This window comes from Gouania willdenowi, chromosome 18 (assembly GCF_900634775.1).
Source record: "Gouania willdenowi chromosome 18, fGouWil2.1, whole genome shotgun sequence".
Lineage (NCBI taxonomy): Eukaryota > Metazoa > Chordata > Actinopteri > Blenniiformes > Gobiesocidae > Gouania > Gouania willdenowi.
The window spans coordinates 18,319,282-18,346,331 of record NC_041061.1 but is presented as its reverse complement, the minus strand read 5'-3'; the positions used below and the strand labels follow the sequence as shown (position 1 = coordinate 18,346,331).

Here is a 27,050-nt window from a genome sequence, read left to right as displayed (position 1 = left end):
TATCTGGGTTGAAAAGGCTCAGTGAACATCAAAGTGGAACAGAAACATCTTGAAACGCACGAAAACTTGGGATACACTTTAGGGCTCCGAGGTCACGTCTCGCTCTTCAAACCATCAATATCTGCTCAGAAAGAGACGAGCCAAATGTCTTTATCCATCTCTGGGTAAAATCAGTGTTTCATTAGTTGGCGGCACTTAGAATCAGGAGCAGAATATTAAAGCTCCAACACACAAACACATTAGTTTTTGCTCATTTGAACCCCCATTCTTATCAAAAATGACTGCAAAGCATCCCTTCTTTTAAATCAGTGGGAATGGGATTCACTTTGGGGTCAATATGGATTCACTTCTGCTGATGTTTTGAGCATATGAAGATGGAGATGATTCTCACATGCAACACAACCTTCTTTCTGGGATTAATTAATCACATCACGTTGGGTCTTTCTTCAGATGAACTAAAATTTGACCTGCTTAACATAAACGTGAGTTGTTTAGACCAGTGGTTCTCAACCTTGGGCTTGCGAGACTCTGGGAGGAGGTCGTCAAATAACAGTTTGAGCCCATTTTTGCTTATTTTTTACCCTTTCTGGAACTACACCAAACTTGCCAAATTTTAACCTGTTTTCATCACTTTTCTTACCATATTTTTCTTCCTTTTAACACTAGCATGCCCAAGGTTTTCTTACTCCTGCTGCCCTGCCCAGAGGCCGCCAAATGACACTCATTTGCAACTCAGTGGGGCCACCTCTCTTATGTAAATGCAGCCATTCGATCGGAATGTGCAGCTGGGCAGTGACAAACTTTGGGGGTTGGTGTAAATGATGGCCAGTGTTGAGAAACCAGTGTTTCTTCCATGTAGATGATGGTTGTTAATCCAAATAACATTATATGGAATTATTGGATAAGAATGGCCAAATTAATATGAGCCATGTGTGTTGTGATCAATTAATAAACCACAATAAATAAAATTAAAAAAAGAAAAACAGTAGTAAAGCAACCAAGCTCCTGTTTCCTACTCCTGTATTTTCACTATTTACCTTTATTGTTTTTGTGCTTATAAATCAAATGTATTGTTGCTATTTATGGTAAAGCAAGATTTCCGAGTGTGAAAAGGACTGTTTGAGTTCTCACTTTAAAAAGGTAAATTCACGAGGTCCACCATTCACTAACCAGGTCCATGAATTATTTTATTAAGCTATTATTTTACAAATTTGAAGAAAGTGCACAAGATGCACAAAAAATCAATGCTTCAACAGGGAAAAACAATCTCAATCTCTGTTTACACCATCAGTTATGCTGACATTATCCCTCTTGACCTTTGACCCAATGCGGAAGTACTGAACCATTGTGAAAGTTTGAAAAGGCTTATCGTGTGTGCTTTGTGGAAGGGTGGGCGAAGGTGTGAACGATGATGCGCCCACCCTTCCACAAAGCACAATTCACCTCAAGGTGAATAAATAGCCAACTCTGGGCAGATATTTCACTGACTCTGGCAACTGAGAAGCAAGGATGTCAAAAGTTTACAGCTCTCAGCAGGCTTTGGAGATGATCCTAAATGACGCCAACCCCTGTGACTCCGATGGAGAAGAAATATCCCTTCATCTGAGTTCTGACTCTGAAATTTCTTCCGGTAAGATTTTCTAAACATCCTTTTTTTTGTTTGCTGATTATGGCAGTTGTGTTTTTAATGTTTCATTAATCACATCTCAAAAATATGATCACCCTATAGATGAGGAGGATTCGCCATCTTCAGAAAAGAGAGGTCGCCTGGAGACACACGAGTGGCTGACAGAGACGGCAAAAGACGGCACAGTGTGGCGTGAAGAACAGGTCGGAAGGCCTCTCCATCACAGCCCAATTGAAGGTCACGTCACAGATGGAGAGCCAACTGCTTTGGCCAGAAGAAAGGTGACGAGTCGCTTACAGAGTTTCTTCTGCTTCATAACTCTGGAAATGCTTCGGACCATTCAGGAGTGGACTGTCCAGCATGCACTCCAGACACAACATGAGAACTGGTTCATGGCCATACCTGAACTAATGGCGTTCATTGCCATCCTGCTTCTGCGGGGGATTGTCCGCCTTCCATCGCTGCATGACGCATGGTCAGCAAATCTGGGACCGCCCCTGATCAACAGGATTATGGCTCGAAACCGTTTCAAGGACATCATGCAGCATCTACGCTTCGACGACAAGGACACATGCGGTGAACGAGTTGCGACTGACCGGTTTGCTGCAATCTCTGACGTTTGGGGGTCTTTTGTTGCCAACTGCATCACTTCGTACAACCCAGGCAGGCACATCACCATAGATTAGCAACTTTTTCCAACTAAGACTCGCTGCTGTTTCTTGCAATACATTTCAACGAAGCCGGACAAGTTTGGTATCAAGTTCTGGGTGGCATGTGACCTTAAATCCAAGTATGTGTGCAAAATCATCCCATATCTTGGCAAAGACCCCAGTCGTCCACCTGGGGAGAGATTGTCTGAAAATGTGGTGATGAAGCTTATGGAACCGTTTATGGACAAAGGAAGAACTGTTACAACCGACAATTTTTTCACTTCATTGTCACTAGCACGTCGACTGCACAGCCGGAAGACCACCCTCCTTGGCACAGTCAATAAGATTCGCCGGGAGCTTCCAGATTCAGCTAAAAAGAATTTGGCCCGTGAGGAATTCAGCACACAAGTGTTTTCAACCTCTGGTGCCACACTGACTGTTTATGTGCCCAAACGAAAGAAGACTGTCTGCCTCCTCAGTAGCGTGCACAGCGTGGTGGAGACTGAGGCTACTCGGAAAAAAAAGCCGAACACAGTCACCGACTACAACAGCATGAAATGCGGTGTGGACGTCATGGACCAGATGGTTTGAAAGTACACTGTGCGTTCAGGAACACGGCGTTGGCCAGTCGCTGTGTTTTACAACATGATTGACATTGCAGCGCTGAACGCACATGTGCTTTATCAGGCATGCACTGGGGTCAAGGAGAGAAGGGTGGACTTCTTGCTGGAGCTTGCAAATGAGCTTGCCCAGTCTCATATGGCAGCCAAGGAGGTGAATGAGCAAAACCTTCAGCAACAACCACCCACACCTGATGTGGGGAAAAGGGCATTGTGCCAGGTGAAGTGTTGCTGCAGGAAAAACCGTGCCACCAAGCGTTGTATGTATTGTGACAAGTTTGCATGTGGCAAATGCATAAAGGAGGTGTGGCAGTGCCAGAATTGTTCACAAAATCTCTATTAAATAAATTTCACCAAGAATGCAAACAAACTGTTGCCGTCTCACTATTATTACTTACTACTTTCTGTTGCAAAAGTTGAAATATAAGTTGCAACCTCTATGTAGCTGCTGTATGGGAAACACAAAGGAGATTACAAAAGGTCTTTGTGTCCTGGAACCTACCTAGCCACCCCCCCACCCTAGCTGAGGGGGGAGTAGTGGCCTCAGTAACATAACAATGGTCACAAGCTGAGTTGTTCACACCCGCCAAATGACACCAGCTTGGACTTTATAGGTATAGGTGTCAAATGACACCACTCTGGTCATGCTAGTGTTAATACATTTTTACCACATTACTCCTATTAATGCCACTTATATATCAAATTTGAACATCTTTTCTGCTCATTTTTTCCACTTTCAAGACATTTTCAGCACTTATAAACCCTTTCCATCTAATGTTGCATACTGTATGTTGACCCATTTTTGTCACTTTTATGCCATGCTTATTTTTGCCAATTTAACCACATTCACGATTTGTCATGCCCAGTGTTTGCCAGTTTAAGCTAATTGACACTTAGAACTCGCTTTACCACTTTTTCTGTCCATTTTTCTCCTATCTAATTTGCGACTTTTAACCAATTTCTGTGGGTTTTTTTAAAATTCTATTTCACCACATTTTCCACCATTTTTGATCACTTTAAATCCATTTTATTTCTGTTTAAAACAAGGATTTACATCTTTAAGATGACTATATACTGTACCATGGCCCAAATAATGCTAAACTTCCAAGATATTATTCAGATAAGTAAATAAATGTGGTCATCACAGACTCATAGACGAAGTTCTAACCAAAGATAGACCTTAAGCCAATACGCCATGAAAAATTCCATTGAATTTTGTAGAGGATCCGGGTCAATATAATGATTCTGGATCAGTTTCAAAAATAAAAAAAAATCCCTGTCTCTCATCTTTGGATTTAAAATGAATAAATAAATAAAATCATATCTTGGTTTGTAATTGACTGATCTTTATCACATTTGACTCTGTTCAAGTTATTAAATTTGAGCCATAATATACAAAGTTAAAACTGCCTCATATTTGATGCACGACTGTCCATCCCTAAACAAAAATCAATGTGAAAATTACCCATCATGCTTTGCGTTCTTGACTGCCGCTATTTAGCACGTCATAATAGAAAAAACCGCTATAACTCTCATATACAAAGTTCAGACAGCCTCATATTTGATACACATGACTGTCCAGCCCTAAACAAGAATCACCCATCATGCCTTGCGTTCTAAAAGTGGTGCCCGATGCTAACACCTGTTGAGGTCAATAGACGATATGTCGTGTTGACCTCAAAATACTATCGGATGAATCTTATTAGATGGGAGCAGGTCGCTGATGAAGTATAAACAAGCTCCGATCAGTGGGATGGGCCTATAAAGGCACCGGAAAATAACCATTCCATCATTTCCTCGCCATTACATTCTAAATGTAATAATCTAATAATAATAATCTAAATGGCTATTTTTCAATAAATTTGTATCAAATTCACTGATACTGATTTTTAACTAGTTTTTCCTTTATACTGGGTTTTGAACTAATACTACTCTGTAAACAGGCCTTCTAATTGGTTTTACTGTTTTTTCCTATTCTACTGCAAAATCATTGTTAATGCTAGATTATTATCATGTTAATGCTATTGTTAGTTTAATGCTCGTGCTACATTAATGTTCATGCTAGGTTTATGCTATTGCTAATCTCTTGCTAGCTAATGCTATTGTTAGGGTAATGCTAATGCTAAAACATTTTAAATGCAGTATCTCAGCTGGTTTTCCACCAATTTGCACCAAATTCAATCAGACCAAACCCCGATCCCCAACATTGAGATAAGCGACCTTGGGTTACCGACCCCGGTTACTTCTTCGGACCCTACAATGTCACTTGCGGCTTTAATTATATATTTATTTCCAATTGTGTACAGATATGTTTGATTACCAGTCAACATTTTTTATTTGCGTGTCAACCTGAAAGATCTCAGGGATGGATGGATAAAACGCAAAGATGAAGTTATTAAATCAAAAATTAGACACAACTCACCCCAACCCGTTTCCCGGTTTGACTACTTGATGGATACTGGAGGCAGTTGGACACATGCATACTGGTGGAACATACTCTCTCTAGTTCTTGATGCTGTCAAACATTCTTGAAGTGCTTGGAGACGAAATGCACAAAAAGATCGACTGCAGTCTATTTGCAGTATGTTCCTAATTATCTGCTGAATACTTCACAGATTTTTCTAAAGTCATGCCAGACTGGTATCTTAGACAACCACGACTTTTAAACAATAGCAGGATTTTCTGTTTCACTCCGTCGAATGTTCAACATAGCAGCGTTTTCCACTTTATTGTAAAAAAGAATATGTTGAGCAGCACTTTCAGCGACTTGTTTTTTTCCGCGTCGTGCTGTGTGTTTGTTGCTGTTTATCAGGATGTGATGTACGATTGCACAGGGAGCATTTTAGAGGATGCTCTCGCTCTCTCCTCACAGGGCCTTTGCACCGCCAAACACCCTGCAAAGTTTCAGCATGGAATGCTGTGCAAATGTGCCCTCAGGCGCTCACCACAAACACACACACATTTTAAAGTCGGGTACTTGTAACTCTTAGGGACCACAAAACCATGCATTTACCTGAAACACTGCCAGCGTATCCGTGGGATTCGACATTGAAAAACTCTTTCAAACAGCACGGCGTTGATGGCTTTTTCTCATTGGACATCTGTGTGTGTAATCTCTAACTCCACATTGTTTTGCCTCTCAGCTAAATTCAACCATGAAGCTGCTATTACGGGCCAACAAGATAAACCTTGGCCTGGTGTGCTTAAGCAGCCAGATCAATGAGTGTTATCTCCAACTTGTTCAGAATAAAACTGACTGGCTGAATGTGTGAATTTGTACCTGGCTTTTATGGGTTCAAACTCTTGTCAACTGGCTGCCTTTTGTGCGTTTATATTTCTCTCAATATACTTTTATTGTGACAGAATGATGCTCCTCGAATTTAACGTATGTCGACGGATCGTCACTCATCACTCACACAGTGAACACGAGGCATTCAAGTCACATCACGGCCATAATCAGATTACTATAGCATGCAAGCGATTGTAAACATATGTTATGAGTGAGGATAATGTACAGCTGTGGGCAAATTTTATGCTGAAGTGTTGAAAGGACATTTATTGTGTAGAATTGTATGCATGTAATAAGGTTGTAAACAAGTTAGGTGAAGAGATCTGCTAAATCATCTGAAAGCATACTTCAACACGGAAAAATGAAAGCACTTAATGAATCAGGCTCGGATATTTGTAATGTACACAAATTATCACAGCTATTGCCAGGAATGTATGAAGAAAATAACTTATTTCCCAGAAAGCTTGTTTTGCCAAGATATAGTGAACCACTCATAACACTTCAGTACTGTTCCTAGGCACAAATAGTTTTTCAGATGTTAGTAGATGATGATCTATTAATCCACATGTCACGCTAAAGGCCCGTTGACCGCATTCGGCTCGTATCAACATCTAATTTGGCATATAGCAAGATTTTGGGTAAAAAACTTTGATTATTAAGTAAAACATTGTAGTTCTCTGTAGTTTGTGATTAAATGCTTTGCTGTTGAGCACATTTTCCATATTTTGTGGATAGTTATTAACATCTATGTTTAACAGTGTTAAAGCTACTGGTGAAAAACGTTTTTCATCAGAGAAAGACAATGTAGGCATTGAAGATTATCTACTCAAACAAAAGATGTAAAAGGTTGAAATTGCTGCTAAAAATGTGTTTTGATCTCCACTGTAAACAGTAACACTCTTAAATGTCAGAAAAGTTTTGCACATTGCATGGTGGGATGTGTGGAGTCCCGTAGACAGATGCATGGAAGTGTTTATACTTCATTCTTACCGTGATTTCTTGTGCTTGCCCCAAAAACTCACTTCCCAACACATTACTGGGGTTTTCACGGACTGAAAGTTGTAGCAGAACAATTGCAGATGTTTATTTTTCAGGGTTACACAAAAAGATCTGCATCCAGACAACATTGAATGTCTTGAGTAAGGTGAGATCATGGGAAATACCGGGGAACAAACTAAAACAAGAATTGTGTCAAGCAAATTCTGACCTCCTGTCTGGAGAAGAAATGCGAGAGTTTATTGACTTTCCATGGCAATTACAATTACAAAGTAAATTATCTGAACTATTTAATTATGATTTTTTCAATTACAATTATAATTGTGTCATAATTGTGATTATCAGTTACGCAATTACAATTATGATTGAACCCAAGCCCAAGGGGATGGAAATTTCTTCCAAGCCTTTAATGTGTAAATAATCAGGGTACTATGGTGAGGATCACTGATTCAGATAACTGCCAATATCTGCCAAAAAGATTTGATTAGCTGAGTTTTGCACTTTCTGGTTGCTCTGGTTTCATTTGTGCGATTTTTGGGATTGGGCCGAGTCTTGGCTTAATCGTGTGTCATGCATTATGTCATAAGAAGCGATTAACACCTCACAACCAGCTCCCAATCGGCAATCGTATGGTCGCAAGAAATCAAACCTGTCTGAAACTTGATCGCCCCTTGCGAGGGTATCGCACATAAGCAGTGCCACGAACCGGGTTACCTCAAACTCTCACACTGCGCATGTGCAAACACTGTAGGACCGCTTTTGAATTGACAGACCGCTCTGCCCACCATATTCCTGGTCCACACACGTCACCGCCTTTTCTTTTCTGAAGCTTCTTCGCAGAGAATGGCACAAATTTTCAAGGCAGCGCGTTTCTTTTTGCTTTGCATCTTAAGTGTCCATCAACTTCTGGGTTCTTCTTCTTCTGTTTAATTGGCGACACTTCAGAGTTCTTCTAATTCAAATTTTTACATTGCGATTCCAGATACAAAACTGCAACGTGTCGTGTATGGACGTACAGTGTGAGCAGTCAGGTCGTGTCAGAGTGTCGGTCCGTATAGTGTGAGAACATGAATCGTGAGCTGCGAACATTCGGACTCTGCGATTGAGTTGGAGCTGAGTACAACGATCTAAAAAAAATTGCACAATGTACAGTATGCCCGCCCTAAGCTGGAAGAGTCCACACTATGGTAGCTTGTTGTGCCAGTTGCTGAGCATTATTTTAGGGTTACCTCTTGTGGAAGGGGCATCCAGGCTTGAGAATAGAAGATACTCACTGTTGTTGGGGACGACTTTTCTTCAATTTGATTCTTGTGACATTTTCCTTTTCTTTGGCTTCTAAAGGTGGCACATGCAGGTGCAGAGGCATCTATAGAATACACCTAAGCATAGCAAATACATACACAAAGCACAATAGCGGCTGAAGTCTGAAACTCGGATAGAAACAAAGAATTAATACAGATTCTGGCAAAGAGGAGATTTGGAGTTTGGCTGAGTTTTGCACTCTCTGAGTGCTCTGGTTTCATTTGCATCTAATAAGCTGGATGGGTCCACACTATGCTAGCTTGTTGTGCCAGTTGCTGAGCAGTAGTTTAGGGTTACCTCCTTTGGGAAGGGACATCCAGGCTTGAGAATAGAAAATACTCATGGTTGTTCGGAAAGACTTTTCTTCATGTGGATTGTTGTGACATTTTCCCTTTCTTTGGCTTCTAAAGGTGGCACATGCAGGTGCAGAGGCATCTTTGGAATATACCTAAGCATAGCAAACACATGCACAAAGCACCATAGAGGCTGAAGTCTGAAACTCAGATAGGAACAAAGATGTACTGTCATACACAAGCTTGACAGGACTTTAAAACGCATCTAAGGAGTGAGGGAGATGACCCGAGGCACTGGCTGAGATGGAGGAGATTGGAAGGATCTGATAGGAGAACAGAGGAAACCATCTAAAGATGGTACCTCTTATTCACCTCTTAAGATAACATGGACTGTACCTCTTACAAGGAAAATAGAGTTCAGTTCACCTTTCATAAATTAAGCTGGTATGAATAAGTGAGATAATCTTATTATATTAGATGCGTTTTATTGTAAGAAATTTTAACCAGCATCAGCCAACCAGTGTTTTATTGATAAGTAACATGAAATGGTATGCATTATAAATATTTGCTTCCAATGTATAAATTACACATCGTCGAGCATAAATATTGAGTTATTTATACACGTAAAGGTCGAGGAAAAACTGCTCTAGAGAAGCTACAGATGAATGAATCCTCCCTCCTCTCAGCATGCCAACCACACATGAAGGTCAAGTACCACATTTCTCAAACTCCATTTCATGTAAGAGCCTCTTTCTGTCTTTTTTTTTTCCATCTCTATGCTTCTTGTGAGCAGCCCCTTCACGCCTCCTTCCTCCTCAGATGCACACAGTCGGTACTCAACGCCTTGGTCAAAGCGTGCTGCATCCTGCCCAGCCCGTGTTCACTATCTTTGTTTCTTTGAGTTAAGGGCGTGTAGTTATTGTTAGCACTGAGCTTTTCTTTCCTGGAAAAAAATAATAATCACACAAAGGGGCAAATGCAGGCGATAACTCATATGAGCAGACACAGACACACCTAGCTTTGGTGTCCTCTTTGCCCTGTCTGGAATGTATTGTTTAGGTAAATGAGTCGGTGCACCCAGCAGGGGAATCAGCATGAATAAGAAGCTGAATGCATTATCCCATTACTCTTGCCTCTGTGTCTCTTCTTCTCTGTGTGGCCTCTGTTGTTGCTCAGCACCAACAGTCCTTGGGAACTCAAATTGACATTGGAGACCTGGTCATTTATTTAAATGTATTTTTTTTATGGAAAGGGGGTGGGGTAGCTTGTGGGCATTTGTGTTAATCAGGGTTGAATTATAATTTGAAAAAAGATGCTGTTGTAATGGTAATTACATTGTAATTGAGTTCAGATAATTGTCTTTGTAATTGTAGGAATTCTATAGAAAGTGTCGATTATGATTTAACGCAAAACTGGGGAACCATGTTATAGTTCTATGTACAGTTCCACAGATATGTAGTTAATAATAATAATTTAGGAGTATAATGACACAAAAAAGGCTCAGATGTCCAAACCAAAAATATTAAAACCTATAGTTTAATTGATTAGGAAGCCTAGCAAGGTAACCATCCTGCCTGCCTGGCCACCATGGGGTCCAAAGCCTACAGCCGCTCTGCCCCCCACCTCTGGAACTCTCTCCCACCTGACATGCAAAACATTGACTCTCTGACCATCTTCAAATCACATCTCAAAACTCACCTGTTCAAACAAGCTTACTCTGATTTCTGACTCCGATTTTGGCCACTTTTCATCCAAATAAGCTAACTTTTGCCAAACAAATATCACTTGTTTGATTTTTTTTTCCCTACATTGTTTCACATTTTTGCCCTTTTTCACTATTTTTTTGCCACATTTTGCCCATTTAAGCTACCCTTTACCATTACATATCACGTGGTTCCTTATTTGCCCATTATTGGCATCTCTTGACTGCTTTTGGCCAGTTTTAGTCACTCTAAACTCTTTTCTTGCCACGTTTGGACCATTTTTTGCCACCTGTTACCCTGTCTGCCTCCACTCGCTCATCAGAAAAAGAAGCGCACAGGACTGGCCCACCGGGACGATGCCCGGTATGCCAGATGGCCTGTCCACCCTGGGTGACAGATATTTGTTATTAGTGTATTTTACAGCTGATTTAGGACCCATTATCATAAAAGATGCTAACAGAAAGCTAAGAGGATGGTTAACTTTTATTAGGTTATTTATTTCAGGCTCAATAACTGTAATTCATTTAACTGAACTTTAGTAATTGAGAACATAATTGTAATTGAGTTTCTGAGGATAAAGAAGAATTGTAATTTAATTGTAATTGGAAAAAAAAATGCTGTCAACTGTAATCGTAATTGAATTGTAATTAAACATGGATAATTGAATACCTAATTGTCTCTGAAAAATGGAATTGACCCAACCCTGGTGTTATTGTGTGTACAGTATACATTTAACTTGCAAAGGTGTGTAAAAAAAAATAGGGTGGAAGATGAGCGCTCACATCTTTATGTGCACTCGATGATGTGTGATTTGTTTTTCGGAGGAGGATGAAGATCTGCGTGTGTGCACGTGGCCCCCATACAGACACAGACCCAGACAGGCTCTCTAATTAGAGAGACAAAGTGGAGCACTCTGACTCTGAACAGGAGGAGACGGATAAAAGAAGGGTTCCTTTCTCTACACCTGCTAAAAGCATTACTGTGTGTGTGTGTGTGTGTGTGTGTGTGTGTGTGTGTGTGTGTGTGTGTGTGTGTGTGTGTGTGTGTGTGTGTGTGTGTGTGTGTGTGTGTGTGTGTGTGTGTGTGTGTGTGTGTGTGTTCGAGTTCCCTTCTGCTGCCTCTGTTTAAAGCGTGCAGCACGCATTCATCAGGTGTCACCCTGCGAGTTTGATCCCCACATTAAGCTGCTGTCACTGTTGGCATGGCAACGGGCGCAGTGCTGTGAGACTGCTGCTATGGTTTCTGGGCATGTCAAGCAATGGAGAGGAGTCCAGTTGCTGCATTGCTTTTTTTCCCCCCCTCTGGCCCCTCCATCAGAGAGAGAGAGAGAGAGAGAGAGAGGCCATGGTAACCTGTGTAAAATTGATGGTCCATGGTGTCTATTGTGTAATGTTTGTGAGTCTATTTGCACATGGATCTTACTGTAAATGTGCCACTGAAAGTAGAATATTTCTAGACAATCATCAGTTATTTGGGTACATCCATCTCATTTTGTCTGACGTCCATCTTGGAACATTCACAGCATTACAGTCTTTGTACACATTTGGCCACGTTTTGCACTGTGGACAGTTGTCGGTATTATACGTTTTGGAGTAAGACTGGGTTGAATTGTTAATGATATCAAAGGCCTGACCTGAAGATAGTTATTTATATCTACTTCTGCTTGTTTCTTGCGCTGCCTTCTTTTACCTCAGTGCCTATGGTGGACATATTGGCTCAAGATTGAACAAATTCAGAGAGATTCATGGTTGAAAACGTATTGGTCCAGTTAGATTGATTGAATGGTGATCAAGCCAATCACAGCCAGCCATTTGACAAAGCCGCCATTTCGAGAAAGTAAAAAAGTGTTACCAGCGATGAGTAAAGTGACAAAAACTTAGTCCAAAAGTGGCAAAACTGTGGCAAGAAAAGAGTGAAAAGTGGGCAGCAACAGCAGTCAAGAGTGGCAAAGAAAATTTGACAAAAAAGATAAGGTATCTTAAATGAGCAAAATGTGGCCAACAATGGTGAAAAAATGCAAAAATGTGCAACAAAATTAGACAAAATGTAAGGAAAAGAGGAAATGAGTGTTATTTATTGGGGAAAATGTAGCTTATTTTGATGAAAAGTGACCCAAAAAAAAAATCGACAAAAATTTAAATAAAGTGGCAAAAAGAACTTCCAAAAAGGAGATATATTCGGAAAAAGTGATATTTTATGGCAAATGGAAGCTAAAATGTGCAAAAAAAAATAAAAAAAGTGTACATTTTTTGGGAAAGGGAACAAAGGAAGTTCCAAAATGGCCAAAGAAAAAGGTGAAAAGGGGTTAAAAAGTTTCCCCCTTTTAAGGTTTTCTGGGGAGATAATAAAGGTTAGACATAAAGAGCCACCTGTTGAGCAGCACTGACTTAATAACAGCTTTATTATGGTTTTTCTGAATTAACTGAATTGGGAGTCAGCAGTTGCTCTACTCTTAGAACACCCTCACTTTTAAAATTGTTGCTCCACTCCTGTGTCTCCCATTTCCTCTTCTGTCCTAAAGGCTTTTCACTCCTGTTCTGTTTTATGAACAAAATGATTGTATTCCCAAGTGTTCCGCAAATGGCGTCGGTGCTTGTTAAAGAAAGCAACGCCACACGTTGAACTGAGGTTTCTCTGTCTTATCTTTGGAACTGACATCTGTTTTTAATGCTCCTTACCTCCATTTTCTTTCTGCCATCCTTTTATAATTCAGTTTTCTTTGCTCTCCATCTTTATATCCGCAGCCTGGGCTCAATCTCAGTCTGTCATTCTTCATCTCCTTTTTTTTTTTTTTTTCCTTCAATCTTCCAGAACGTTTTCCAAGAAAAGGAATATCAGGGAGCAGCTGCTCACAAGATAAGACTTTGATAATATTACCTTTGCTTGGAAAGCCACATTGCCCAGAATCAATGGAAGTTGAAATCTAAACATACGAGTGGAAAAAAAAAAAGGCCTTTGATGGTAAATTTGAGATCAAGGCGGCCATGTTGGATTACAGCTGGTTGGAAGGAAACCAACTCATCAACAGCATTTATCACCTTACTTTAGAGAAATCTTTCCTTTTAAGTGACCCATATTCTAAATGATTGCTCTAATAGCAAAGTAAAAAATCTTACGTGCGCAGGGATGTATCTGATTTCCCAGTTGACGGCTACATTTATTGAGCGTGTCAGAGGAGCAGGACTCCTGATTTTGCTCCATTACAGCCTTTTCCGTCATGATGAATCAGGTGCTCAGAATGATTCAGCCTCGCAATAGCAGCTCAGCAGGAGGACTCAAAAAAAAAACATCAGTGAATCATATTCTCCTCATGCATGCTGGTTATCACTATTTAATGAGGTGTCTCAAAATAAAGAGATTTGATGCATTGCCACAGGCAAATGTGGAAACAATTTTTGGGAACAAATGCGAAACCTTTTTTAAAACCCACCGAAGATCACTCTTAACCTAAACCGTGACAAAATGCTCCAAATTTCTTCCTTCTTTTTGATGGGTGAAAGCAAAGAAATTAGGATGTGTATTAATAAATTAAGACAAGCTGTACTTCAGATTTTCCCCAGCTGGGGAAAAAAAGAGGAAAATGTCAGTAAATGTTCACAGATTTAAATGTCTTCCCAGGGTTGATCCTCGAGGACAGATTCTTTTTGGGGAGGCCAAGTCTTGAGTACTCGCTCATTCTTCTCTACATTTTTGGCTGTTTGACAACTCAAATATAGACTAAAATAACACACTTGTGTTTTTGTCATTGAAGGCCAGACAAAGTTATGTTACCTTTTAAACCAATTCATGGATAACCTCATTTTTCAATCAATTTTATGTGCAATATTTTTCATCCTTTATTATGCCTGCGGTGTCAGCCAACACCTCCCATCTCAGGGTTGTCTCCATCATGTGTCCATCCCATTTAGTCACTTTCGATATTTCAGTTTCTGTAAACCACATACACACACACACTTTCTTAGGCATGAACCAGTTTTTTGATGGATGTTGGACGTGGCCCACTTTTGTGTCATATCTGGTAAAATGCAGAACTGTTCAAACTGAGCCAGAATGAACTGTTTAATTTGGATGAGCTGAGGTTTCTCTAACCTCGTTGTTCCAACATTAGTAAGCTCAGCGCCTATAGTCTGTCATTTAATCTTTCATATGCCATGAGTTGCAACCTTGACCCACGCACTTCCACTTACTAGACTGCAAAAAAGTGAAAAAAATGTTGAATTATTTTGCTCTGGATTTAAGGCATTGGGATGACCCTAAATACTCGTGCAACAATGACCACGTTTATTACCTCATTCAGTGCCAGCCATTTTCAAAATTTCTACCCCCAGTGTCAGTCGTTTTAGAGCATTTTGACTAATTCTTAAAGACCCACAGAATATTTTGTAGAGTGACAATCTGACTCCTGACACCAGATTCCCAAAGATTAAAGTCTCTGAATTCATCATAAAAAATTATTTTGTTTTTCGTTTGTTTCATTCTTTTGTAATCAGCAGTTGAATAGAGGCAAGTTTCACACAAATCGCCAGTTTGTGACAAAAAGCTGAGAAAAATGGCTTTTTCTGAGAAAAACCTATTAGTGACTTTGAATCATTTTTTTTTTTTTTTTGCTTTAGTGACACCTAAACATTGGTTTCCCTCAATAAAACTACAAAAACAGCACTGAGACTGAGCTTTTGATGGCTAATTTTTTTATTATTTTGTTATCTGGGTCAGAGTCGAATGGATTTCTTACTGTATTTTGGCCGTCCTCCAAGTCTCTCCCCCATCGTTTTCCACACATGGAACTTCCTCCTCATCCCAGACATGTAAATAAAATGAAACGGAATTTGGAAAAAAATAAAACCGATTTTATAGGGCCCTTGCTGTGCCTCCTTTATTGGCAGCCTCTACCTGGAACCCCTCCCTCAGACAAACCAAACACAATCTAAATACAATTAACTCAATAATAAAATTAATTCCCATAAACAACATGCAAAACATGAATTACCTAAGTATCTATAATAAATTAATGGAATTTAATTTATCTCCAATGTTTTAAAAATCCATCGCAAACAAAAATTACACAAACACCCCTGTACAAATGGTTTGTCCCAACACAAGCCTACCAAACACCCCTATTTACATGACTTGGTTTAGTCCTTCTGGTTTCCTGAAACCTGGAAGTGTTGCTGGCATAGTGAGTTAGCTGGCTAACAAACCAACACTAATGCTGGTAGGCCTTTCCTTGCACAATGGAAGCTGTTTGATCTGTAACATGGTTATTGAAGAGGGTGAACAAGAATGATGAAACCAGTAACCAGAACAATGATAACAGACAAATGAATGGAATAATGGCAGTAGCAACAAGTCAACACAGATGTTAGGCTGCCAGCAATCAGCAATAGGTGATTCTGTGCACACTGCCTGTAGTGTGAGGCGCAGTATGGCAAAAAAAAAAGTGAAAAAATGTTGAATAATTGTTTTCTGGATTTAAGGCTTGGAAGGACCCTAAATACTGGTCCAAAAATGACCACAGCAATTAAATGGGGTTAGACTGAAGTATAGTATTTCAGGGTCTGTCATGTTTTTGGTCCTCTTTTTGTTTTTCTGAGTTTTTTTTTTTTTTTTTTTTAAACCCTTTCACAGTACCGAGTCTGCTCTTTAAAAAGTTCTTGATGATCTTTTATTACTCACCGACTCTGGTAGCCAGGCCATTTTAGTTCTTTTGGATTTCTCTGCTGCCTTTGCTACAGTGGATCATACCATCCTCTTCACAGAGAATTTTGTCAGTTTTGAAGGTTCTGCCCTCGACTGTTTAAGGTCTTATATTGAAGGGAGAAGTTTTTCAGTGAAGCTGGGGGAGTTTTCCATCCAATCTGCTCCCCTCACCTGCGGGGTGCCCCAGGGGTCCATCCTTGGCCCTACTCTTCTTTCTTTATACACTCTCCCCTTAGGTCTTGTTTTTTTTTTTTTTTTTTTAAAAATATGGCATTTCTTTTAATTGCTACACAGACAATACACAAATCTATTTACCCCTAAGTGTCTGCTGGAATGTCTTGATGAAGATTAAAGTTGGGTGTCTAATAGCTTTCTTAATTTGAATAAAAAGAAAACTGAAGTTTTAATGTTGTTTGCAGCTTTCCCTCGAGTCAGTTTTGATTTTGGCTCTCTGGGTTCTTACATCAAGCCTGCTGCTAAAAATCTGGGGGTGATTTTTGACAGCCCCCTCACTTTTAAAAATCAAGATTATTCAGTGGTTAGAGCTAGCTTCTTTCAGCTTAGAATTCTAACAAAGGTCAAGACTTTTCTCTCCCTCAAAGACTTGGAGAAAGTGATTCATGCTTTTATCTCGCCTCGGATTGACTACTGTAACGGCCTCTACTCAGGGGTCTTTGAGTCTCTGCTGAACCGGCTTCAGCTGGTCCAAAATGCTGCTGCCCACCTCTTAACCGGTACACATAAACGAGCATATCACGCCTGTTTTAGCCTCTCTATACTGGCTCCCGGTTAATTTTCTTTTACTTGTGTAAACATATTAACTTGTGTACAGCATTTTGGTCAACGTCTGTTGTTTTTAAATGTGCTCTATAAATAAAATTGACTTATCTTGACTTGACTTTGTTTATTCTGTTTTCTAGTTTAGCCTCTTGTGTTAACTCTTGTCTTTGTGTTTCCAGGTATTTCTGCTTGTGTCTCCACCTCCCAGTGATGTCAGTGTGTTTGGGTTTGTGAAAAGCTAAAAAAATTGGAGGTAAGGCACGGTATGGCTAAAAAGTGAAAAAATGTTGAATTCTTTATTTAAGGATTTAAGGCATTGGAAAGACCCTAAATACTAGTGCAAAAATGACCAAGACAATTAAAAGGGGTTGGACTGAAGTAAAGTACAGATATTGACAAAAATCTGAAATGCACCAAAAATTGGAGGTAAGGGGCGTGGCTCCATGTATTAAAAAAAAATCTTAGTCCTTTCATGTCACCCAGATAGCAAGAATCTTCTGGTCCATATCTAGCCCAGTGGGGGCCCACACCTAGCAAGTTTATCTGGCCCACATACCGCATGGAATGATAGCTCTTGGGCACTCCGCCCCTGTTTGCCAAAACCTGGCCACAACCAAGCCATCACAATGCCAAATGTCTGCCAAGGACAGACCGGACAGTTATGGTACCTCATATACTGTATGGGCCACTTTTGGCTCACATCCACATTAGTCTACACAAACTTGCCATAATTGAGCCAAAACTGGCACAAACATGTTTCAAGATAACTATCCCACATTTACATCATATGTGGGCCAATTTTGGCTCACATCTATTTTGTATGGGCCAGAAGAATGCCAAAAGTGCCAGATCATTGCAGGATGTGGCCCACTTCTGTCTGCTATATGGGTACTTGATTGTTTTTTGGTGTTCAAAGGTCTTTTTTTTTGTGTAATACTTGACACATTTTTAATAATGTGCATTGTCTCAGGAAGAAATGAAAATACTAAGTCTGTTACAATGTGAAAGGAGAAAGTTAAAGGCCACTGTTTCTGACACAACACTGACCTTATTTCCTATTACAGTAAAAATGGCACTTTCAAAAGGATATGGTTTGTATCCACCTCCTAAAACATTTCCTTAGTGAATATAAACCACCATTTTTCATCAGATAAAGACATAGTGTAGGCCTCAAAGATCAATAAATCAAACATAATTTGATAGGATGGAAAAAGATGTGAAAGGTACAGTAAAAGTGCCGCTCGAAAGTTTTTCATCTCCACTGTAAACATTATCTTAAGGACATTTTGGAAAAGTTTTGTGCATTGCATTGTGGGATCTGGTGTCCCGTAAACGTCCCCCTTTCGTGTTTACACAATAGGAATGCATTGAGGGAGATCCATTTTATAGTTGCTACCAGTGATGTAGTGGTCCCTGGTGAAGTCGGTATATTTTCATATTTTTGCTCTTCTTTTAAATAGTTCCAGAAATGACTCTGTTTTTAGAAACGGTACGTGTAAGACAACTTTATTTAGTTTACTCTGCTGATCTCGGGGATCTCAGGGAGGAATGAAATTACTAAACCAATACTGGCACACAGTCTAGTACTGGCACCTATGCATTTTTTCATTAATTATTCCATATTTAGCCCATAAGGAATAAGGAATGACAACTATTCTCATGTGGCAAGTCAGTAGTTTTTTGTAAACCCGGGACCATCTTTTTGAACATCTAATTTACAGCAGTGTGTGCAACTATTTTAAACTATTGCTGTTGCTACGCTATTTCTACCTATTTCTTCCTCCTGCCTGTATCTTTGGTGTTTTGTAGTAAGACATGCAGTTGTCTGAAGTTTCCAACCTTGGCTGACTGTAATGACATCAGTTCACCTCTGTGAGAGCGATGAAGTATTTTGCGTAATGGATAAAAAGTAATAATGATGAAATAACAAGCTTTAATGTAACACTGAAAAGAACACAAACAATTGGAACAGATACCTTATAGCCTCGCTTCTTCAAGCTGTTACTAATGGACATTAAGTGGTTGGCTCATTGCGATGAAAAACATGGTTAGAAAGAAGTCTTTAAACACTTCCCTTCTGCTATTTATTGAAATGTAAAAGCCTAAATCATTGGCGTGATGGAAGAGGAGGCTGCAGATGAACAGCTTTTAGGCGTGCAACAGTTTGCGGCAGTGAAAGAAATATTCAGACACCCTCTTAGTTTCTCATTTGTTTCCTGTGCTATCCACCTCTTTCACTTTCCACCAACATTTATTACAACAGCCTTTCTAACGGCAGCAAAAGAAAACATTTTGGAATTGGAAAGAGAGCAAAAAAATGTGCACTTAATTCCATCATTTTCCTTTTGGCTTAATCAGTCAATACGATGAATAACATCTGGCGAGGTTGCTATGCAATGTAGAGTAGATCAAATGCTTTATCACTTTGATTTAATACTTGTTGCATGTTTTATTGAGGGTGTTACTCAGGCTTTTATCTTGAATAATCTTCTTTTGATGTTTGTAATGGTATATTCTACCTTTTATAATGTAGAAAGCAGATATTTGGTTATTGTTGTGTGTCACAGTATGAGGAGTTGGAGGACCTGTTCTGATATTTTTGATATTGTTTGGTGGGTTTTTCTGTCTTTTTTTATTTGTGTTTAACTTTGGAGCCACTAAAATAAAGTGTTGTTGTAAAGCAGATTGTTGTTAGTTAAGGAAAAGTTAGCAAAATATATAAATTAATTTATTGTCCTTATTGTCCTGCCCCTAATTAAATCTAGTTTTTCCCCAACTTCCATCTAGTCCAGCCCCTACTTCCAAATATTGGGTTAAAAGATACGCGATTGGCTTTTAAAGCTACTCGTTTATACACGGGACATCATTACACAGAGCACTGACGTGGTTTCCACCTTGCCAGTTTCTGCAGAGTGTATATTGCGATGGAATAAGGAAGAATGGAGCTGCAATTGATCAACATATTTAACAGATATTTACAAGAAGAGACAAAGAAGTAGGAATTATAAGCCTAAAGCAACTTCCTCCTTTGATTGGGAAGTGTGCCAACTGCCAATACAATAATGCAAAATAAATTAAGGTTAACAGAAGATAATAAAAAAAAGTCTCATAGACCAAGGGTTTGTATATAACATACATAACCATACGCGGAGTTGAGGCGTTTTTTGTTAGTTTACCCAAATTCATTTGCTGTAAATGGTCCCGAACTTTTGAGACTTTAGGTTGGTTCTTCTTCTGTTGCACAATTCTTCTTCACAATGTAGAAAGCTGCCGCCGGCCTGATTTAATCATGAAATTACAATATTTAACAATTATGATACTAATCATTTTTGCATTATTGTATATGTTACACACATTATGGTTGGCATAAATCTCGTTACGGTCTATATATTCAATTCTATTTTTTCTTTTGACCCCCCCTTGGCAAGAATCTCAAACTCCGCCTATGCTCATAACTACATATAACATATACTGTATAACAACATCCCTGCTTATTCCCTGCTTGCCCACCTAGAACAAAGCTGAAGTAATTGCTCTGCCTTGAATTATTGATTTCATATTGTTTGCACATCAATTGATATTATAATGCGACTGCAGTAACACAATGAACACCGCACATCTCTCTATCACTCTACTTTTACTCTTGCAGGTGTCACTGACTGACATTCAGTCAATCTAAGACACATTGAAGCCCATAAATCAGCCTGTCACACACAGTCAATGATTTTCCTCACACAGACGAGTCCGTGCAGTATATCCGAAGCCTTGTTCTGTCAAGCAGATATCACCACCGTATCAATAACAATATCACAGCTTTAGCAGAGGAGTATATTGGATACTCACGTTGTTGTCTGCTGACGTGTTGCGTGATTAGCTGCGATAAGTTTAGTGTATAATTAGCAAATTACTTGTGAGTGCACACATGAATCTAGCATCAGCGTTATTATCATAATCACCATCTCACACCTCGGCTGCGTCTTTATTATGTGTCCAAAGGATTAGCGCTGTGATTAGGTTGAACAGTTGTTGCCCAGGGTACAGCTCTAATTGCAATGTGTAGTTGTGTTGTTTATACTGGAGAGCAGAGCGCATTGTTGTTTGCTCTCGTCTGGCACAGGTAGGAAAAGAGCTGGCACTAGTGGAGATAGATGACGGCGGAAATAATCAATCGGTTTTGTTGTTCATCGTCAATTGTGCAGATTAATAATTAGGTTGTTTCTAATGATGTCAGCTCGAGATAATTACAGTGTTTATGAGGACGTGTTTGGCCATTCTGCTTTAACAAATACATTAAACATGTATCATTGTCAGATACACCCAGTCCTTTTTTCTTTTCTATAAAACCATTGTGATCAGAAGTCAAGTTATTAAAAAAATAGAAAAATAAATAAATAAAGTCAGAGGGGATGGTGGATTTTATAGAATTTTTATTAATTACTCCCAAATCATTCATTAGACTTTGAGAGACTGTATAAAGATAAGCACATGCTAATAATTTGAATGCCTGTGTGCTCTGTTAATACTCTCGTGACTCGAGTATCAGATTCCTCCTTTCAATATGATTAATGATGTTAATGCTACCTGCCAAAATTCTAAACTTGCTTTAAAGCCTTTTTTTTTAACCTCTGGCTGTTAACTGGAAAAATGAGGGTGTTCTAAAACATTTGACCAGTAGTGTATCTAAAACATGACTTTTTTCTCTCTTAAATCCAAAGACACATTTACTGACTTGACTGAAGCTACAATGGTGACATAAAAAAATCTGCATTTTCCAACTGTTGTAAGATGACATAACACATTACCATCCTTGTTCGGCAAAAATATCACAGAATAACAACAAGAATAACTTAAGCGTGACAAAAAGGACGACCAACCTCAAACTACTGGCAATATATGTTCACTGAACATCCATGATGTGAATGTTCTCAGCGTAGAGTCAATTGGAGAACAAGAAACTCATCATCATGCTCAGAAAACCACTTTGATGCGATGTTTGCTTTACGATGTGCTTCCTGCTGAAAATAGCAATTCAGAAATGGTACAGTACATTGTGGGCTACTTATGAAGAGGTGGACTTAATAAGCTGAGATACTCGGGTTGGTTCAAGTTACCATTAGAACATCGTGGCTGACTCATCACATCAATGTAGCAACTCTCTTATTTGTCCACTGTGTATTCTGGTTCTATCCTCTGAAGGCATTCTCTTTGGACTACTGGGATTCTTAGCCACAGGGCTTAAACACTATTATTATGAGGTGCCGATTATAAAGTTATGCATGCTAAAATAAAAAGCAACATTTAGCAACAAACTACGTTTAAAAATACATTTGTGAATTTTCTGTGTTACTTTTGACCAGATTTACAGCAATATTTGTGAAATTTGTGGTATGTTTTTCTGTAAAAAAAAAATGTCAATGTTAAATCTAAATGGTAAGTCTAAATATGAAATCTAAATGTTGTATAAGATAATACACAAATTCACTGGAAGTACCAAAATATAAGTTCATTAACACAAACATACATGGCACTTCCAGTAAATTTGCATATTAGCTAAATATTTTGTTTTACCCGTGACATTTAGATATAATATTTAGATATAGAATTAACATTATCATTTAGATTTAACAAATATCATATTTAGATTTAACAAATATCATATTTAGATTTAACATTTATATTTAAATGTAATATTTAGATTTACCATTTATATTTAAATGTAATATTTAGATTTAACGTTTATATTTCAATGTAATATTTAGATTTAACATTTAGATTTAATATTTAACAATTAGATATGCATTTAGATATAATATATGTATAGATATTTAGAGATTAGATTAAACATTGACATTTTTACGATAGAAACAATATCACAATGTTTGATTTGCAATTGTTACACTAGAACGCTGTCGTGCATGTGTTTGTGTGCACGCAGTGGCCTCCGTGTGGCTGCTTTAAGTGACACTGTGTTGTTGCTGCTGAGGTGTGTGCACATTTCACAAATACTGCTGTACATCGTGTCACAGCAGTGTTGTGCTAGTTACTGAAAAAAAGGAACTAGTTACCATTACTAGTTACTTCATCCACAAAGTAACTCAGTTACTATTTTGATTACTTAACCAAAAAGTAATGCGTTACTGGAAAAAGTAACTTTTGAGTTACTTAGAATTAAAGAATGTATTATTTATTTTGGGTCATTTGTGTCCATACAGCTTCATATTAGTGCTGTAATAATATAATAATCCACTGTTGTTCAACTGCTATAAAACAACCATAAATGATGTGCATATAAAGCACAAAACAGCTGCTCCAAAATTAAAACAGTAATTTTTCAGGATTTCCACGGTAATGTAAAGTAAGCTGTGCATATTCCAGGTGCACATTCTGCTGTTCAAAATGCTTATGAAAATAAATGTGGAAAAACTAATTCACAGCATTTTTATCAGCTACACAATGCTAAACATATCAGGCAAATGAGCTGTTGTTAGCAGTGACTCAGCAGCAGTGACAGGCTGCTTATTTACAACAACATACTGTGCAATAGTTTGGCTGACCTGTCCCTGGATAACAGTCACACTCCGTTAAAATCCAGCCGCAGCGTTAGCTTAGCTTCACTGATGCATCTTTTGGAGACAAAAATAATACGTGTATTTCCACTCTGAGAAGCACGTCCTGCTTTCGCATTGACTCGCCATGATTGGCGCACGTGATGTAAACAGAGACACGCTGACAATGCTTCTTCTTCTACTGTTTTACCGTGTTTGGCACGGCATCCCGCAAAAATATGTAGTGCCACTGTAAACAGGAAGTACACTGCAGCTAACAAAGTAACGGGCAAACGCACCATATTGTAACAGTAATGGTGTTATTTCTTTAAAAAAATATTGCGTTACAGTACTAGTTACTGTCAAAAGTAACATTGGGGCGGTAATGCGTTACTTGACGCGTTACCGCCCAACACTGGTCAAAAGTAACAAAAAATGTCACATACGCTTTTTAAACATTTTGTTTATTTTAGCATGTGCAACTTTACAATCAGCACTCCAGAGTTAATAGATATATTAGTTTCTGCTTTTATTTTCTTCTTTTATATTCTGTTCAAACGTCAACAGCTCATTCAGATCATGTCTAAAGATGTTGGGCTGCTGCAAAGATTGTTTGATTATTAATCGGTTTTGACGTGCATAAAAATGTGTGTGTAGTAAAGCAGGCAGTGAGCCTATTCTCTAGGAGCTTCTCTTTATTGAAGTAACTTTACACACGTAAGAGTTCAAATAAAAATGAGTTTTTAATAACACAGAGCACTTTGTTTCAATTCAGTCATAACTTGAAAAAAAAATTGAGGAATATTTTCTACTCATTTAAAATGGTAACCTTGTCTTCAGGCTGTGATGATGCAAAGCATCATCCTGTTCATTGATCAAGCTGGTGTGTATACAGTAATAGCTTGCTCAACCCAATGAAATCCATTTCATTCTAGTATTTTATTTATTCTTTACCAGCTGGATGAACAACGCAAGAGGGACCCATTTAAAAGCATTTTTATCAATTCTTGCTTTTGAATTAATTTTCTTTCTCTTAAGAATTCTGTGTTTTGTTTTGACAAAGTAATACATTTTATTTTTCACAGTTGTCTGCTCAATTTAGTATATTAAAAATCTTGCTGGTGTTTTTTTAGTTTTTGGTTCTCTGGATAGGCCACCCAGTTAGAGCTGGTGTTAAAACTACTTGATTGGTGATAAAGCAACAATCTGGTGTTTGAGTCTGATTTTTTATAATTGTAGTGTGAAACCAAACTGAGGCAAAGAGAGGTTTGAAATTTTACAGTAGGGTCATTCTATGGCACTTCACAAACGGCCCACGCACTTCAGTCTCCAACAAATTGCCATTTTTTACCAATTGTACCGTGATTATTCAATTGGCACACTGTACATTTTTAGTTTGATCGGATGAATAGTTTTTGAGATATGGCCAATTTAATGAGGGGGGGGTCTGTATCGATTTTTTCCTGTCCTTGTTTTTCTTCTTCAGCTTCCAATATCTCAGAAACCACACAGGAAACTGAAATTTGGTATAGTAATACAGCTCATCTAATAAACAATAAATTATTATAAGACACAGAGGCAAGCTCCAACGACCTCATGTAAAGGATTTCCAAACATGTTCTAGCCCCAAACCCACACAAACCTTTTTTTTTCCAGTTTTGAGGGGCTGGCATGTCCACCAGATAGAATGTATAGCAGATATTTTTGTATATCCTGAGAGAGTAGGTGGAGCTATGCTGAGTTTGTAACCGCAGCAGTCACGTACTGAGATTGTACCCGTGCTGGAATTGCCATGCGCAAATTGTTGGTACGGAGGTAAACTCAGTCCGTGACACCCTACTGAGTTTGTAATTGTACTGAGAATGTCGGAGGTAAATTCAGTTTGTGCCACCATACTGAGTTCAGGTACTGCCCTTTGGACTGTCCCTCTGTTCTCGGGTATTCACTCGGTGTGTGGCTGCTGCCCTCGCTCTCCTGCAAGCAGAAGGGCTGAAGATTTTACCTGACCTCGACAATTGGCTTGTCTGTGCACCCTCTCCTGTTCAGGCAGCCAAGGATTCAGCCCGGCTTTTGACCCACGTGGCCCGCCCGGGGGTGAGGGTGAACATGAAGAAGAAGCTGTCTGGTTTCCTCCCAGCGGGTTACATATCTGGGTATTTTCAGGCAGGAGACTGCCTTACGTTCAGTTTCTGCGCCTTGCAGGCACTGACAGCGGCATCAATGGTCACCCTCCTGGGCCTGTTGGTTCTTTGTCCTTTCCAGATATGGATCAACAGCCTCCACTTGGATGCCAAGTTACACAGGCATCGAGTGGTCATGGTTACCCGGAGGTGCGCTTGATCTCTAACCCCGTGGGGAGAGAGATCATTTCTAGCGAAGGGGTTGTCCCTGGGCGCCATTCCGTCTCCCGGAGAGACGGTGATGGTGGACGCTTGCCTGGCCAGGTGGGGCGCTGTCTGGCAGAAGCGGCGACACCTCTGAGGAGTCAACCCACTGCCCCCTCTGGTTCTCTTGGACGGAGACCTCCAGCCCGGTCGGGCAAGACGCCTCTCACACAACTGGCCACAGGGGTTGCGCCAAGCTTCCCCCCCTCTGCCCTTGATCCTGTCAACACTACACAGGGTCTCCGAGCAGGGCCACAGCCTGCTGCTGGTGGCTCCTCGGTGGCGTCTCCAGATGTGGGTCTGGTCATTGCAGGGGCCGGCCCACTGCTGAATGACTAACAATGCTGTAAGAGCCACCATCTTAAATGCGTTGGCACCATGCACCCAAACTCAATATGAGAACAAGTTCAAGAGGTTCTCTGTCTGATATGCAGACAGGCGGCTGGGCCCAGTCCACTGCTCGGTGACTGCTATCCTGAATTTTCTCCAGTCCCTCCTGAATAGTGGCCGTTCACAATCCACGCTGAAGGTCTTTGTTGCTGCGATTTCTAGCAGACATGCCCTGGTGGACTCAGAGGGCTCTGACATGGGACCTGCCCCTGGTACTTGAGGCGCTGGGTCGACATCCCTTGGCACAAGTGCAGCTCAAGTGAGTGTCTGTCAAAACAGCATTTCTTTTAGCCATTGTCTCTATTAAGAGGGTTGGTGAACTTCATGCCCTATCAGCACCCTGAGAGAGACGGGGTCACGTTGTGGCCAAACATGGCCTTTCTCCCAAAGGTGTTGTCACCTTTGTACGTTAACCAGCCGATCTGGTTGGCGCCCTTTGAACCATCGTCAGAAGGAGTGTCAGAACTGCTGTTCCCAGTTCGGGCCCTGGAGACTTACATTAACGCTGCATTGAGCACATGCCGATGCGAGAAGCTGTTTGTTTGCTACGGTGGCACTTGGCAAAACAAAAATCAAAACAAAGGCTGTCCCACTGGGTGGTAGACGCCATTACGCGGCCAGTGCTCTCCCTCCACCATCCAGGGTGAGATGTCACTCAACAAGGAGTGTATCCACCTCATGGGCTTCTCTGAAGGGTGTACCCACTGAGAGCACTTTTACCAGATTCCGCTGGGTCAACATGGCTACGCCTCCTCCTCTGGGAGTGGTCTTAGC

The 27,050-nt window shown here is 39.8% G+C and overlaps 1 protein-coding gene across 1 annotated transcript; it reads left to right on the top strand.

The window, feature by feature from the left end:
* Positions 1 to 1,434: 1,434 nt before the first annotated feature.
* On the top strand, positions 1,435 to 26,225 carry LOC114480851 (uncharacterized). Its single transcript, XM_028475275.1, has 4 exons — positions 1,435 to 1,630; positions 1,730 to 2,203; positions 25,549 to 25,602; positions 25,705 to 26,225. The coding sequence occupies exons 1-4, from the start codon at positions 1,510 to 1,512 to the stop codon at positions 26,223 to 26,225; spliced, it is 1,170 nt and encodes a 389-aa protein (XP_028331076.1). The 5' UTR covers positions 1,435 to 1,509.
* Positions 26,226 to 27,050: the final 825 nt, after the last annotated feature.